Below are 14,475 nucleotides of genomic sequence, written 5' to 3'. Positions count from 1 at the left end.
GGCAATGAATGCACAAATGTGCTTTACACAATTGATGTATGTATGGATTGTGATAAGAGTTGTATGAGCCCTTAATAAAATGATATAAAAAAAAAGTCAGGGAAGAGTCAGAGCCAGAATGTTTTTATTGCAATAAAAACCATCTCAACATTCCCATTGGATACCCTTTCTCACGCACCACCGTGCCCCCCCCCATCATCTTTTGGGTTCTGCTCTCTCTGTCCTCCTCCCACCCACCCTCCTGTCTTCCTCCCCTGCTGTCCCCACTCAAGTTGGGCTTCCAACTTCTGCTGAGCAGAGCCATTCCACCACCAAATTTGACCCTGGGCCCATTGAAGCCCAGAAGAAATGAAGGGATTTGGAGCTATGAATTCTTACTGCTCCCTCCCCACCTATAGGCTGATGTGCTTGTAAAAAGCAAGTCTTCTCCTCCTCATCTTCAGAGAGAAGCCTGTCAGAGCTCAGGTGGGTTTCTGGGTGCTTGCAATTTCCTGGCCATGGTCCAGTGGAAGATGTCTGACTTGTGTCCTTGACCTGGCCTGGTGGTCTTGATCAGCTGGGCTCTGTGAGATTGCCCCCCACAGCCTCAGCTCCAGAAAGGGCCTGGGGCTGCTGCTGGGGCAGCACTAAGGTGGGCCCCACCTATGGGGGTGGCCACCTCTAACCAAGACTATCAGCTGGCTCTGTAGAGAATTCTTGAAGAGTGTTGGGCCCAGGGAAGGAGAGAATGGCGGGGGTTTTTTGGTTTGTTTGTTTGGTTGGTTGGTTTGGTTTTTAATATCAGAGATCAGTTCCCTTGGGCTCAGAGATGATCACAAGGTTAGGTCAAGGGTGGGGTAATTGCACTGGGCCATCGTGGGGGCGGGACAGGGTGAGAAGCTTCTGGAATCTCAGAGCAGTGGGTGAGAACCGGAGCTATGTTGGGAGTGTCTGCTTTTCCTCAGCTTAACCCACACTCGTGCCAGCCTCTGGTGCCAGGAGGACAGGGGCAGAGAGGAGGCGGCCGGCTGCTGTGCAGGAAAGGCTAACCCTTCCAAGAAAAGGAAAGTCCCTTTGTGGTCAGCACCGCCTGGAAGGTCCCCACTGCCAGGAAAATGCCAGCCTTTCCTGACGTCTGTCCCGTTTGCATGGGGCTAGTCTTCCCAGACCCCAGGCTGGCCCTCTCCATAGATACCATGCCAGGAAGGGCAGGAGGTCTGGACCTCTGTGGGGTCGGAAGTGTCAGCTGCCGGGCACCTGACCCCCTTTAGCCTGACCCCTGCAGTGCTGAGTTTGCTAAGTGGGTGCCCCCCGGCAGGGGGCTCTGGGACAACGGAGGCGTGGGAGGTGTGCTGTTGTCGTGACAGCAGGAGAGCGCAGTCCTGGGGGACATTGGCCAGCTCCAGCTTGTGAAGCCCCCCTACTCTGACTTCGGTGAGGTGCCCTTGCAGCCCCCATCAGGTCCAGCAAAGGGAGGCTTGTCCGTTCAGATTGTCCAGCCCTGTATCTCAGCAAGAGGCGATGGGCCCCACCAGCATGGTCAGGAGGGGCAGCAGGAGGGTCAGGGATAGGGGTGGGCGTCCCTGGGCCCCATTAATCTCACACTGACAGTTGCAGCCTGCAGGCTGGGAGGGTGCTTTGGGTGGGTCACCGCTAGGAGCAGGGCAGTCCAGCCACTTGGGCCCCATGGGAAGTGGGGAGTCGGCATCGGCCATGACGCTGCCCTTGGCAAAGCGCCAGTAGTAGGTGCCCTTGAAAAAGTAGGTGTCACCTGTGGAGACCAAGAGGTCACTTCAAGGGAGTGACCCAGACCCTCCCCAAGCACACCCATCCTGTGGCACCCCGCAGCTCTCCCAAGAACCCCACAAGCTGCCCGCCCCCAGTGCTTCTGTCTCCCCAGACCATCCCCCAGGGCCAGCTCCTTTCCCTGGGTCCTCCTACCTGTGTTGCTGATGGTGACGTCATCGGGGGCGGAAGGTGCCCCTTCCCACAGACTTAAGGAGCGCGGGTAGCCGGGGTCGGGGCTGGCAGCCGCCTCATCATACCGCCAGTACTGCTGCCCGCGGACCAGGTAGGTCTTCCCGTTTAGCGGCCACGAGAACACCGCGTCCACCTGCTCCCCCGGGGGCAGCCCGAGCGTAGTCAGCGGCATGGCCGCCCCCTCCAGCTGCCGGTCCTTGAACACCCAGAACTGGAGGCCTGGTGGGAGGCCCCAGCCAGTCAGGGTAGGCTCCCTCAAACCTCCCAGTCCTCCCCCGTGCAGGAGGATGTGCTCACCGCTGACCAGGATGATCCGACCATCTCGGGGACGCGCATAGGCGGCTTGGATGACCATCACCTGCGTGGGCAGCCCCTCCCAGAAGCGGTGCAGCCGGGCCGGCCGGGGCGACACCAGCTGTCCCGAGGGCTGGAGGCGCCAGAACCAGGGGCCTTTGGGGGGAAGGGGATGGGGGAAGGTCAATCAGGAGGTCTTCCTCCCCCGTGTCTGTGAGTGACGCCAATGGGTAAATGCTCAGCTCCTAACCGAATGGTCGGTGTTGGGAATGCACCGTCCTAGAGGTGCCTTGAAAGAAAGGCCTGGCAAATCAGCTTTTGAAAAAAACAGTCCTTGCGAAGGAACCGTATGGAGCCCTGGCCTCGTGGGGGTTATGAGTGGGGCAAAAATCTGCAAGGTCAGAAGTCTGAAACCACCACCCAGCACCACGGGAGAAAGGCGGGGCTTTGGACTCCCATAAAGAGTCTTGGAAACGCACTGGACAATTCTGCCTGCAGGGAGCTCATTTCTGCTCGGATACACCTGGGAGCACCTGAGAGCCAGATCCACAGAATGGAAACTGTGCAGCTAGAGGGGAGGTTTACCTTGTGCAGCTAGAGGGGAGAAGTTTTGACGCTCTCCCATAGGCCCCCACCCCCCAGGGACCATTGGCATGGGGATCAGGACCCAGAATTGCCCTGGTTTGCCTGGGACTTTCCTGGTTTTTGTCTCATGGCCAGAGGAGGCCCACAGCACCCCTAGGTGGGTGAGCTGGCAGCCACCTGTGCCCAGGTGGGCAGCGAGTGAAGTGACTCACCTTTGAAGAAGGACTCACCTTTGAAGAAGAAGGTTTCGCCTCGGATGTTGGCAACGGCATCAAAATTGCCCTCACAGCGATCAGGGACTGGGGTGGAGGGGCTGTGGAAGTAAGGCCAGCTGAGTGCAGAGGGGAGGGCCAGCGGGCTCCCCAGGAAGCTGAGCTCTGAGGGTAGGGGTGGGTGCGGCTCACCTGTCTGGGGGCAGCACGGGAGGCCGGGGCGGAGGTGCCAGGGGTTTCATTGTGGGCTCGGTGTGTGGGGTTTGGGGCCCTTTCCCTGCAGGGAGAGAGTGGGGTTGTGGGTGCCCTGCCCTGCTTCCAGGCCCGGGTTCAGGTTGCCTAGGGCAGCCCTGGCACCATCATACCATAGAGCTGATGAAGCCCGTCTCGGTCGTCCTGGGACAGGCGGTACTTGCTGGGGTCGCCTACGGGGCCCTGGTAGAAGGGCCGCATGATGGAATTGGGTGCTGAAGAGTGGCCCAGGCCCAGGGCGTGGCCGAACTCGTGAACCGCCACGGCGAACAGGTCTGTGCCCTCGCCATCTGGGAGGGAGAGAGAACCAGCTGGGGGCAGGGGGACACCAGCACCAGCAAAGGGGCACCTCCTTGTGAACGGGGGCAACAGGGCTTGAGAACAGTCCGGGAGGCCTTGAACTCCAGCCCTGGGCCGTTTATTTCCCCAGTCATTCACTAGAGACGGTAAGTGTCCCCTGTTTGACTGTACTAGACCCTGGGGCCAGCACGGAAGAGACACATCCTCTCCTCTGGGGGAGGGGCGGGCAGGAGGAACCGCCTGGACAGGGGAAGGAGATGACCTTGCACAGAGGTATTCCAGCTCACCCCGCCCTCCCCTACCCCCCAGGAAGGTTGGCCTGTGAGGTGGATCTAAGAACACTGTGGGGGAAGTGGAGTTGAAGGGGTGCCCAACCTAGTTCTCAGGAGGAAGTAGGTGCTCCCCTCCCCCTAAGAGCTGTCCCTCCCCCAGCTGCTCCCTCCTTGGCCTCTCAGCTCCCAAGATCACCCCCACCCAGACCGAAGAAGCCCTCCCCCTTAATGCACCCCGCTGCTTCCCCACTCCCCTTCCATTGCAGTCAGGATCTGCCACCTCAGCAGCCTCTCTCAGACCACAGTCTCCTGGCCCCCATTCCCCGCAGCCTCTCCAACCACACTGGCCTCTTCCCTAGGGTTCCAGCCAGGCGCCAGAGTCCAGGGCCCCAGCTCTCTCACCCTCCTCCTGCTGCCCTTGCTGGGGTGGGGGGAGGGCAAGAGAGGACGGAAGAGAGTCAGACAGCCACAGAGCCACAGGCTTCCCTAGTTTCTTACTCCTTAACGGAAATCTGGAACCCAGGTTAGCAAAGCTGAAAGTGGAATGAGCCCTGAGGTCTGAAGTTTGCTCCCCTCAGCTCCCTGGTTGACTGGATGAATGGCCGTCAGGTGGCAGTGCCCTCCCCTGTTGTCAGGCACCCCGAGTTCTCTGCACTGCATGTACTATTCTGCAACCTTTTTTTCTGAGAAATCAGAGGCGGTTGGGTGTCGGAATGGCCAGGGAGACCACACCCGCCAGTTCTGTGCACTGCTTGCTCCTCCGGTGTGACTGGCCCCTCTGGGCCTCGGACCATACATGCACATGGTCCCTGCAGCTGCGGGAGAAAAGCGCCCAAGTGCAGATCCAGCTCCAGGAGCTCTGAGGGCAGCCTGCAGGGCCTCCAGTGCCGCCTCGCCCAGCAGGCAGCAAACTTGCCCTCAGCTCCCTGCTTGGTTTTGAGGCTAACTCCACCCCCGCCCAGTCAGGTTGTTATCTAGCCTCTGCTTTCCACCATCTGATGGCAAATGTTGACAAATGCAATTCCTACTTTATCAGTAGAGGCCATCAGATGTAATCAGCCACTTGGGTCCACCTGGGGCATAGAGCACATTTCCCTGTGCTCAACACCTGCATCCTGTCCCTCCCTGTGCCCACACCAGCCTCCCTCAGCCTCCACTGAGATTATGCAATAAATCCACCCATTGTCCCTCCCATCTATCCACCAATTCACCCATGCAGTCCCCTTCCTTCCACCTATCCAGTTCACCAACCCATCTATCCATCCATCCACTCATCTAACCCATTCACTCATCCACCCATTCATCAATCCATCCACCAATGTACTCATCCAATCCATTCACTCACTGATTACTCATTCAACCACCCATCCAGTTCACCAACAAACCCATCCATCCACCCATCAACTTATCCCCCACCCCCCATTCATCACTCTACCCTTCCATTCATCTAATCTATTTATCCACCCATCCACTCACCTACTCAGTTCACCAACCAACCCAGCCAGCCAGCCACCGATCCACTCATTCATCAATCCATCCCCCAATCTACTTATCCGATCATCCATTCACTGATCTACTCATCCATCCACCCATCCAGTTCACCAACCAACCCATTTATCCATCCACTTCTCTTCCATCCACTACCTCTTTCTCCCTAATGGCAAATCCAGCATCTCAGAATGTCCCAGACTCCTTCAGCCTAAGGCACTGCTTTGGGTCTGTTTCTCCCATCCCCCACCAACCCGGATTCCTCTCCTCCCTTCCACTGCCATGTTCTTGGGTCCTCCAAACCCAGCGTTCACTTCCTTAGCTCCTGTCACGGTTTTGTGGTCAGGATTCTTCCCCACAAACCAAGCCTGCAGGCAAGAAGGTCAGTCAGTCCCCTGATGACCAAATCCAGGCCTGTGTCACTTACTGGACTACTGACCACTTCCTCTTTCTTTCTTTTTAAAAATCATTTTATTGGGGCTCGTACAACTCTTACATCCATCCATTGTGTCAAGCACATTTGTACATTTGTTGCCCTCATCATTCTCAAAACATTTGCTTTCTACTTGAGCCCTTGGTAACCCCTTTCTTTCTTGTTTTTGATCACCTCTTGGGAATTTGTTACCCCATCGCCACTGGTTTCTCTGCCACCATCACCTACCCCCAACTGTGGGTTTCTCCACAGCTCCGACTTGATCTTCTTATCACCGTCTATACCTCTCCCCCAGGTCCCCCCTGGATCTCAAATCTACAACTAGGTCCAGCTCTGATCAATGCTGCCTATTAAGAGAGCATTACTCTGTGTCCTGGTGGTGTACTGGGTAACACATTGGGTTGCTAACTGGCAAGGTAGCCGGTTCAAACCCAGCAGGCACTCCACGGGAGAAAGATGAGGCTCCCATAAAGATTTATAACCTTGGAAACCCACAGGGGCAGTTCTACCTTGGTCTATTATAGGGTCTCTATGAATTGGAATTGGCGCAAGAACAGTGAGTTTGGTCTGGGGACTCCATGTTAGGCCAAGGGCTGACTGTAAATTACTCTCATTGAATCCAAAAACCCAAACTGCCAGCAGGTCCTGCCATGAACCCACTTCTCCTATGAAGAAAACCGAGGTCATTTGGGTTAAAGCTTGCTATACGCATAGCAAGTGGAGGAGCCCAGCCTTGGCGGGGGCAGGGCATCAGGAGGAGCACATCAAAGCTCAGATTCTCTCTGTTGTACTCTGGCTGCCTAGGCACCCACCCCTACCCCCCCCCCCCCCCCACACCCCGCACAACCCGCAGCTAGTGACTGATTGATATGGGGCTGACCCCCGTGCCTTCAACTAGACCAACCCAGACCCCTTGCCACTCCGTGGTGTGCAGTGCAAAACTGTACACTGAGTTCAGTATAGAGTCGCTCTGAGTCAGAGTGCACTCCATGGCCGTGAGCGAGAAAGAGAGAGCGTTCTTTTGGTTGGAATCTTGATGAAAACCCATCGCCTTTCTTCCACCCTTCTGTGTCCTCAGTCATTTGCACCATCCTCTTGAGCGAGTCTGCAGCTGAGACTCACTGGGCCCTGCTTCCCCTTCAGCTCCCCTTCTCTGAGAGAACAGCCTGCTTCCACTGTTTGCCCTGCCCTCTCTCCACTTCTCTCCTCTGGGGTCACAGCCTGCCTCTGCCCTTTCCCCAGACTCTCTGCTTCTCTTACCACCTCTCCGCTGAGAAATCACTTACAGGAGACTGCCCATGCCAAGTTCAGCTTTGGGGAGCTTGGCTTAAGACAGAAGAATGCAAGTTCCACAGCCAGAGCCCCAAGTGCACTGACTTTCCCATAATGCAACACCAGGACTGGCTTCATCACCACCTTGCCTAAGCCCACGGGACTGTATTAGCAGTGCACCATCCTTGGCGAGGCGAGGGGAGCCTGGACATCAGTGCTCTGCCCCCGTCTTCCTTGGCCCCTCAAATCCAATCAGATGCCAAATCTGTGCCCATGTTAAGAACTCTCCTCGGCTCCACCGTGCTCTCCTCCCTCCCTCCTGAGCCAACACCACCATCTCCTCCCTGGTCCTGAATCCAGTCGCTGCCCCATCTGTCTGCCTCTACCTTGTGCCAACTTCAGCCAATGGCATTTCTAGAATGCAACACCCTGTGGTGACTCCCCATTGTCCTTAGACAAGGTATCCAAAGCCCATTGTGATATGAGACCTACCAGCATCCAGAGGAATTCATCCTTGGGTGGTACAAACAAGCACTTGAAAGATTGGTGGTTCAAATCCACCCCGGGATGCCTCAAAAGATCAGCCCGGCCATCGCCTTCCAAAACAGTCATCGCCTTGAAGCCTGATGGGGCACTGGTCCTCTCTGACCGCATGGACTCACAGCGAGCAAATGGGCTGGACAACAGCGAGCAAGGACAGCCGTCTCTGTGGTCACCCCCTCAACATCATACATATATGCATACGTGTATAACACTTGCTGACATCGGGTGGATTCCAACTCATAGCAACCCTATAGAACAGGGCAGAAAACTCTCTAGGCTTCCAAGACTGTAACTCTTTACAGGAGTAGAAAGCTCCCTCTATGCACGTTATATACATATATTTTTTAATCATTTATTTTCTTTGTTGTTGTTGAGAAGATAGAAAAGGCTGGTGCTGTCGTGGGAGGCTAGCCCGCAAGGTCAGCAGCCCCCAAACACCAGTCGATCCATGGGAGAAAGGTGAGGCTGCCTACTCCCACAAAGAGTCTCAAAAAACCTCAGTTCTACCCCGTCCTATAGGGTCGCTGTGAGTTGGAATCCCCTGGGTGGCCGTGAGGGAGTTGAGAATCGATGACGCAGAGCATCGTCAAGTCAACAGTTTCTGTGCAGACGGTGACACATGACATGACACTGACAACATTCTTGGAGTTGTGTCACTTTTCTCACCCTCCTTCTCGGAGTGATCCCTCCCCCAGTAAGCGGCAGCTCACTCCCCTCCATTCACTTCCTGCCAAGTAATCTTTCCACTTGCTCTTTCCGATTGGATTCCATAGGAAACCAAATCCACTGCTGTCCAGTCGATTCCAACTCATAGCGACCCTGGAGGGCAGGGCAGAACTGCCCCGCCGGGTTTCTGAGGCTGGACATCCCTCCAGAAGTGGATGGCCTTGTTGTTCTCCCTAGGAGCCCCCTGGGGGCTCCACCCCTAGGCCTTACCATTTGCAGCTGAGTGCCTAACGACTGCACCACTGAGGCCCCTTTGGGTCCAAGACATAGAGGTTTTGAGAGTACACTGCAGACATTGTTCACCAATCACACTAAACTGCCATTTGGTTTTAAGAAGACTTCAGGGGCTATTTTGCGGCTCTCGGTACAGGTTTGCTGGGTGAGCAGAGAGGCCCCTCTAGGAAGCTGCCCTTCACCTGGGAGCCTTGGCTAGGTATCTCCTTTGAATGCCTGCAGACAACCTCATGCTTCCTCTGACCCTGTGTGGTAACTGTGGCTCACTACTCTGACTCAGCTGAACGGGGAAGGTGTGATTGTGTATCTTTTAAGTCCTCAGCATCCAGCTAGACACAGAAAAACAAGCACAGGCACAGAACAACAAGCAAACCCAAACCATTGCCACACCCGTTAACTAGATGGTGCCTGGCTACCACTTCCTCCCACAACCAAGCACTCTGCAAGGGCTCACACGAAGAGGTCTTGGATAAGAGTGGCAGAATAATGTGAAGCAAAACCCCCAAATCATCCACAAGACCAGGTGGGCCGGTCAGATAGAGATGGATGGAACCCCTGAAAATAGAGCCCCTCATCGCCCTTCCCGTCAGGAGCTGAATTCACCCTTGTGGCTCAATTTTCAGCCACACCATAGGCAGCTCCATCCGGAGATCCAAGGGCCATGCGCACTTTAGAACCAACAACCATTTGAGATCAAAGGGCCAGCGTTTCCCAAGGACAGAGCTCAGAAGAAGGTGTCAGGAAGGAAGGAGGAGGAATGGCAGCAGGGAAGAAGTAGGATGAGTGACGTCACACTGTGGACATGGCAGTCGAGACGAAACAAAATGGGTATGAATTGCCGAACAGAAAACTGATCTACAAACCGCCACACAACTCACAATAAAAATAACAAATACCTAAATAAGTGATTTCAAACTTAAAACCCCATCCCTGTTGAGTTGATTCCGATTCATGCTACAGAGAACTGTGCTCGCGGCAGGGGTTTTGTGACTGCCATCTTCACAGAAGCAGTGCAAGCCATCAATCTTTAGGTTAGTAGTCAATCACACACTGTTGGGATCACCCCGGGACATTTAGACACAAGATAACCCTCTGAGTTAAAGTTTATTGTGCCAACCTGGCCGATAAACACATGTCAGGTTAACTGAAGGGCAGAGAGATAAATGGCTTGGTGAGCCTCGCCTTTCTAGATCTTGGGTCTCTTGCTTTATGATGGTCAGACCAGGGTGTAGCTGCCTTAGCCAGTTCCCTGCTTCAGCTGGCAAGGCTCACTTTCTGCAAGACATCCCCAAGGAGAAGCCACATGGACCTACTTCGATGCAGCCCTGGGTGCTGGAGCAGCCGTGTGGAGACTCCTGCCAGTGCTGAGATGCTTACATGTTCACTGCTTCAGCTTTCCTCCTGCAGTTGGTGTCATAGTGTGTGTTTTGTGTGAGATGGTGGACTTTGTGGATTAGTGTCAGACATATGAGTTAATGTTGGACTTGTGGGCGTGGGCAGCACTGGGTTAGGATGTTTTCTTGATGTGCACTTAACCTTTATATAAAACGCTCTCTTATACACGAGTTTCTGTGGATTTGTTTCTCTAAAGTACCCAGGCTAACACACCCTCTATCATGAGTTGTATGATTGAATTCCTGAAGTCCCATCTCTCCACCACACCCCTTGTGAACTTGACTTTACTTGGAAAGAGAGCGTCTTTGAAGATGTTATCAGTTAAAGTAGCATAAAGTCATACTGGAGTAGGATGAGTCCTAACCCAATATGAGTGTTATAAAAGAGAAGAGACACAGAGAGAAGAGGGCCATGTGACCAAAGTCCCATGCTGCAGTTGCAAGCCAAGCAATGTCTGGGGCTACCACAAGGCTGAGAGACACACAAAGGGAAAGTCTCAGCGCCTTTGGAGCCACCATGGCCCTGCTGACACCTTGAATTCAAACTGGTAGCCTCCAAGATTGTAAGACTAGACATTATTGTTCTATAGAGAGTCTATAGAAGAATCTTGATCAAAAGGGGGGACATGTAGAACATAATTTCAAATTCTCATGGAATCCAGTTTTTCTGTAGCCATGGAGACTGGATGTACCCTTGAAATAATTGCTCTAAGAAAATCTTTAAACCAAAAATATCTCCTGAATCTAACTATACTTTAGGTGAACCCATAAAGAATGTCTGCTTTGAGCATTATGCTTCTTTAAGATCTATCTCTGTGGGGTGGAGGGGTGTCAAGGAGCCCAGATGGCCCAATGGGCTACTAAGCAAAAGGCTAGTTAGGCTTTTAGGCAAAAGGTCCACAACCCGCTAGCTGCCCCTTGGGAGAAAAATGGGGCTGTCTGCTCCTGTAGAGATTTATAGCCTCAGAAACCCTATGGGGCACTTGTCATCTGCCCTATAGGGGTCACTACAAGTTGAGATCAATTCGATGGCAGTGGGTTTGATTATTTGGAATCCATGTGGAACCAAATTGACAACAGCAACTCAGAAGGTTAGATGGGAAGCTTAGGGGGCGGGTGCTTATGTTAATGAGGGAGAATCAACTCAGAGGAGGGTAAGAATGGCCACACACCTGGAAGGACATCGCCGACATCACTGAATGTTTCTACATGTAGAAACGTCCAAAAAACGGCTGTTTCTGCTGAGTATGCTCTCAACGGTGGCAACAATCAATAAATCATAAAAATTAATAAGCAATGTCTGCTCCTATAAGCCAACACAGCTCGTGGATAAGTATCACTGAACCTCAGTCCTTCTAAGGACACACACAGACCTTCAGAAAGGGAGGCTGTACCTTCAGAGCCAAAAGTCCAGGCCTCCTCATCGTCAAAATGCGTGTCCCCAGAAATGGGGTGCTCCCCAGGGAAGAAGGCGTGGGCCAGGGTGCCCCCAGGCCCATCGAAGGGGTAACTGTCTTGATGGTAGGCCCGGGAAAAGTCGATGAGAATATCGGCGTCAGGGTCCTGAGACCTTGACTCATGGAATCTGAGCCCCGACTCAACGCCCCAGGCAGCCAGGGCGTGGTGCATGAGGGCCCGCACGGTCTCAGGCCTCAGCAGGCTGCTCTGCGGGAAGGAGCGCACCCTGGGGAGAGAGGAGGAGGGCTGTCAGAGGAGGGGGTGTTGGCATGGGGGCAGGCAGCCTTTGCAAGCTCACCTCGACCCCCACCTCGGCCCCTGCTGGCAGCTTCAAGCGGTGCAGTTCGGGGAGCAGGACTCACCTCCAGGTCAGGGTCCGCTTCTTCCACATACTGCCACTCACAGCATAGCGGCGACGCCGGACCAGCCCCGCCACGCCCAGCATGTCCGGCAGGGAGCAGCGGGGCTTGTGCATGGTGGCCATTGTCTGGGCGTCTGCGGAAAGCGATGGGGGCGTCGCTCAGCAGCCTGCCCGAATAATGGGGACAGTTCACTTCCCACAGACAGAAACTGACACCCAGAGAGGTAAAGAGCCTTGCCTCAGAAGGTCCAACCGGCAGGATCTGAACCCAGGCATGAGTCGGACCAGCCTCGGTGAGGCAGTAGTGGCTACAAGTTAGGCTGCCAACCGCAAAGTCAGCGGTTGGAAACCACTAAGCTGCCCTAGGGGATTGTTCCCATGCAGGGGCCCATAAAGAAGACCCTCTGGAGGGCTGTCACATGGAGTCACTTGCAGTAACGACAAAAACTGAGCCTGGAGCCACTGACTACAATTAAGCCATGACTACTGGCATCTGAGGTCAAGGTCTTGGGGCCCCACTTCCTGAGCCCTGGTGGGTGATTGCAGGAGAGGAACCCAGACCCTCACTCTCCAAGGCTGGCGGTCTCTGGGAGGTGGCTGCTCCCATCGAGATTTCCAGTCTGGGATGTTCTCCTATGTCCAGAGAGTTGGTGGTACACGTCAGAATGAACGAGACCATAGTGGGTATTGGGGTTTTAAAAGGTTTGGGTCCTGGCCAGTCCAAACCCCTTAGGGCTATGAGCACTTGATTTTCAACAAAAACACTCGCTGCGACTGCATTTGTAGGGTGCTATGGAGTGAATTTTCCACTCAGAGGGTCCCCACATGACTTTTATAGGAAGCAGTTCATCTAGTCCCCCCACGCCCTACAGTTTCTTCTAAACACTGGCTGATATCAGAAATGGTTTGACATCTGTGTGCTTTTGGTTTGTAGCTTCCTCTTTCACCTCGGTGACTGAAGCATTCGGTTGCTAGCCCAAAGATGAGGAATTGGAAGACGCACGCCCCTCGGCCCAGTGGGAGAAAGACGCAGCAGTTTGGTTCCACAGGGATTATATTCTCGGAAACTGTCTGGGACAGTTCTGCTGCTCTGTCCTATGAGGTCCTTGGAATCCAGTGGCTTGGGGTGAAGTACGTTGTTGTTAACTTCTTTCTCCCTTTCGATCCTAGAGTCTAGGGTGTTAATCTGCACGAATAGGGCCATGATCATCACTGGAGCAGCCCCTTCTCTCAAGAATCCCCAGACAACCTGAGGTACCAGGCTGCTCTGTTCTTCCAGGTCCCGTGAATTTGGGCAGGGTGCCCTCTTTCCTCTCTCTCTCTCTCTCTCTTTTTTTTTTTTTGTACACGGTCACTGCCTTCAAGTCCAATTCATCCCCACCCTACACCGGGCTTGTGAGGTTGTCGGTCTTCACCGGAGCAGGCAGCCTCACTTCGCTTGCACCGAGCCTGCAGTGGACTTGAACCCCCAACCTTTCAGTTAACAGCCCAGCCCTTAGGGCGCAGCGCCCCACCCCCACTCACTGGGCTCCCAAACTCAATGCCATCGAGTCAAAGCCGATTGATAGTGACTCTACAGGACAGGGTTTCTGAGACGGTAACTCTTTACAGGAGCAGAATGCCTCATCTTTCCCTCTCAGAGAGGCTGGGGGTTTCGAACTGCTGACCTTGGGATGAGCAGTCCAATGCGGAACCCATATCACTTGAACGGAAAACGAAACCCGCCTTTCCCAGCTCTGACTGGTTTCTGCCTTACACGGTTTCACCGCGCTCGGCCCATGGGGCTTCAAAAAGCTGGTCGGAAATGGAACTGAGAGATTGCGCAATGTCTCCGCGAACTTTTTGAAGCGCCCGGGTTTGTTGAACCTGGAATGCGTGGTGTTCCCCTGAGTTCTCGCCGATCGATCGTCAGCATTTCGGTTCCTCCCAGTATTCAAGCACACAGGGAGGTAAAGAACCGCGCGCAGGGGCTCAGGCTGGGTGCGGAGAGAGGTCTGGGTGCCAGCAGGGGGGCACCTACCCAGTTGGCCGGTCTCCGGCAGCCCGGCAAAGCGCTGCATGACCTTGATGGCGTCGCTCAGCTGCGCCAGGCTCTGGAGCTGAGCCTGGGCGGGGTTGGGCGGCGGCAAGTAGCCGTAGCGGGTCAGCCAGTCCTAGGTGACAGAAGCGTGAGAAAGACGGGACCCCTGGGAAGGTGGCGCCCGTCCCTTCCCCCGCCATCCTGGAAACCAGCTTCTGGCAGCACCCAAGGCTCGCAGCCCCACGTGGCAGCCCCTCCCCTTCAACTCCCCCTCCCCCCCGCCCCCGCACTCCGGCTTTTATCTGGACCCCGGAGTCCTGGCCTCCAGCCCCCATCCCAGCTCCTCCTTCAACTTGAGTCCTAGAATCCCGGTCCCCAGAACCCTGTCCCCATCACGCTTCGGACTCTGGAGCCCGGACCCAAGCGTCTTGACATGCGGCTACGCAACCAATGCCTCCTCCGACGTTCGGATCCTAGAATCCGGGTCTCCGGAACCCGGCCCCGCTCACTCCGCGGACTTGGGGTTGGGGACTGGGGACGCGAGGTTCCCAGCTGGATAACAGCCCTGGCCACCCAGGAGCCGGACCCCCCTACCCACCCACAACGCCGAGACCCGGCTCCCCTCCGAAGGCCGGCCCGGGTACCGGCGACCCCGTACTCACCACGCCCTGG

At 54.9% G+C, this 14,475-nt stretch overlaps 1 protein-coding gene across 1 annotated transcript in view; it reads right to left on the bottom strand.

Moving 5' to 3' along the window:
* Window positions 1-1,487: 1,487 nt before the first annotated feature.
* MMP25 (matrix metallopeptidase 25) overlaps window positions 1,488-14,475 on the bottom strand; it is a 32,965-nt gene continuing 19,977 nt past the window's right edge. Inside the window, exons 2-10 of the mRNA XM_004706181.1 lie at window positions 13,804-13,936; window positions 11,785-11,917; window positions 11,359-11,648; window positions 3,416-3,592; window positions 3,243-3,327; window positions 3,069-3,151; window positions 2,257-2,409; window positions 1,921-2,178; window positions 1,488-1,750 (exon numbers count right to left, since the gene is read on the bottom strand). Coding sequence (XP_004706238.1) covers window positions 1,488-1,750; window positions 1,921-2,178; window positions 2,257-2,409; window positions 3,069-3,151; window positions 3,243-3,327; window positions 3,416-3,592; window positions 11,359-11,648; window positions 11,785-11,917; window positions 13,804-13,936 — 1,575 coding nt within the window. The remainder of the gene's footprint in view (window positions 1,751-1,920; window positions 2,179-2,256; window positions 2,410-3,068; window positions 3,152-3,242; window positions 3,328-3,415; window positions 3,593-11,358; window positions 11,649-11,784; window positions 11,918-13,803; window positions 13,937-14,475) is intronic.

The sequence above is a fragment of the Echinops telfairi genome, unplaced genomic scaffold (assembly GCF_000313985.2).
Source record: "Echinops telfairi isolate 266 unplaced genomic scaffold, ASM31398v2 ScPeMD7_5;HRSCAF=22, whole genome shotgun sequence".
Classification (NCBI taxonomy): Eukaryota; Metazoa; Chordata; class Mammalia; order Afrosoricida; family Tenrecidae; genus Echinops; species Echinops telfairi.
Note: the sequence above shows the minus strand (reverse complement) of the source record. Positions and strands in the feature narration are given on the sequence as shown.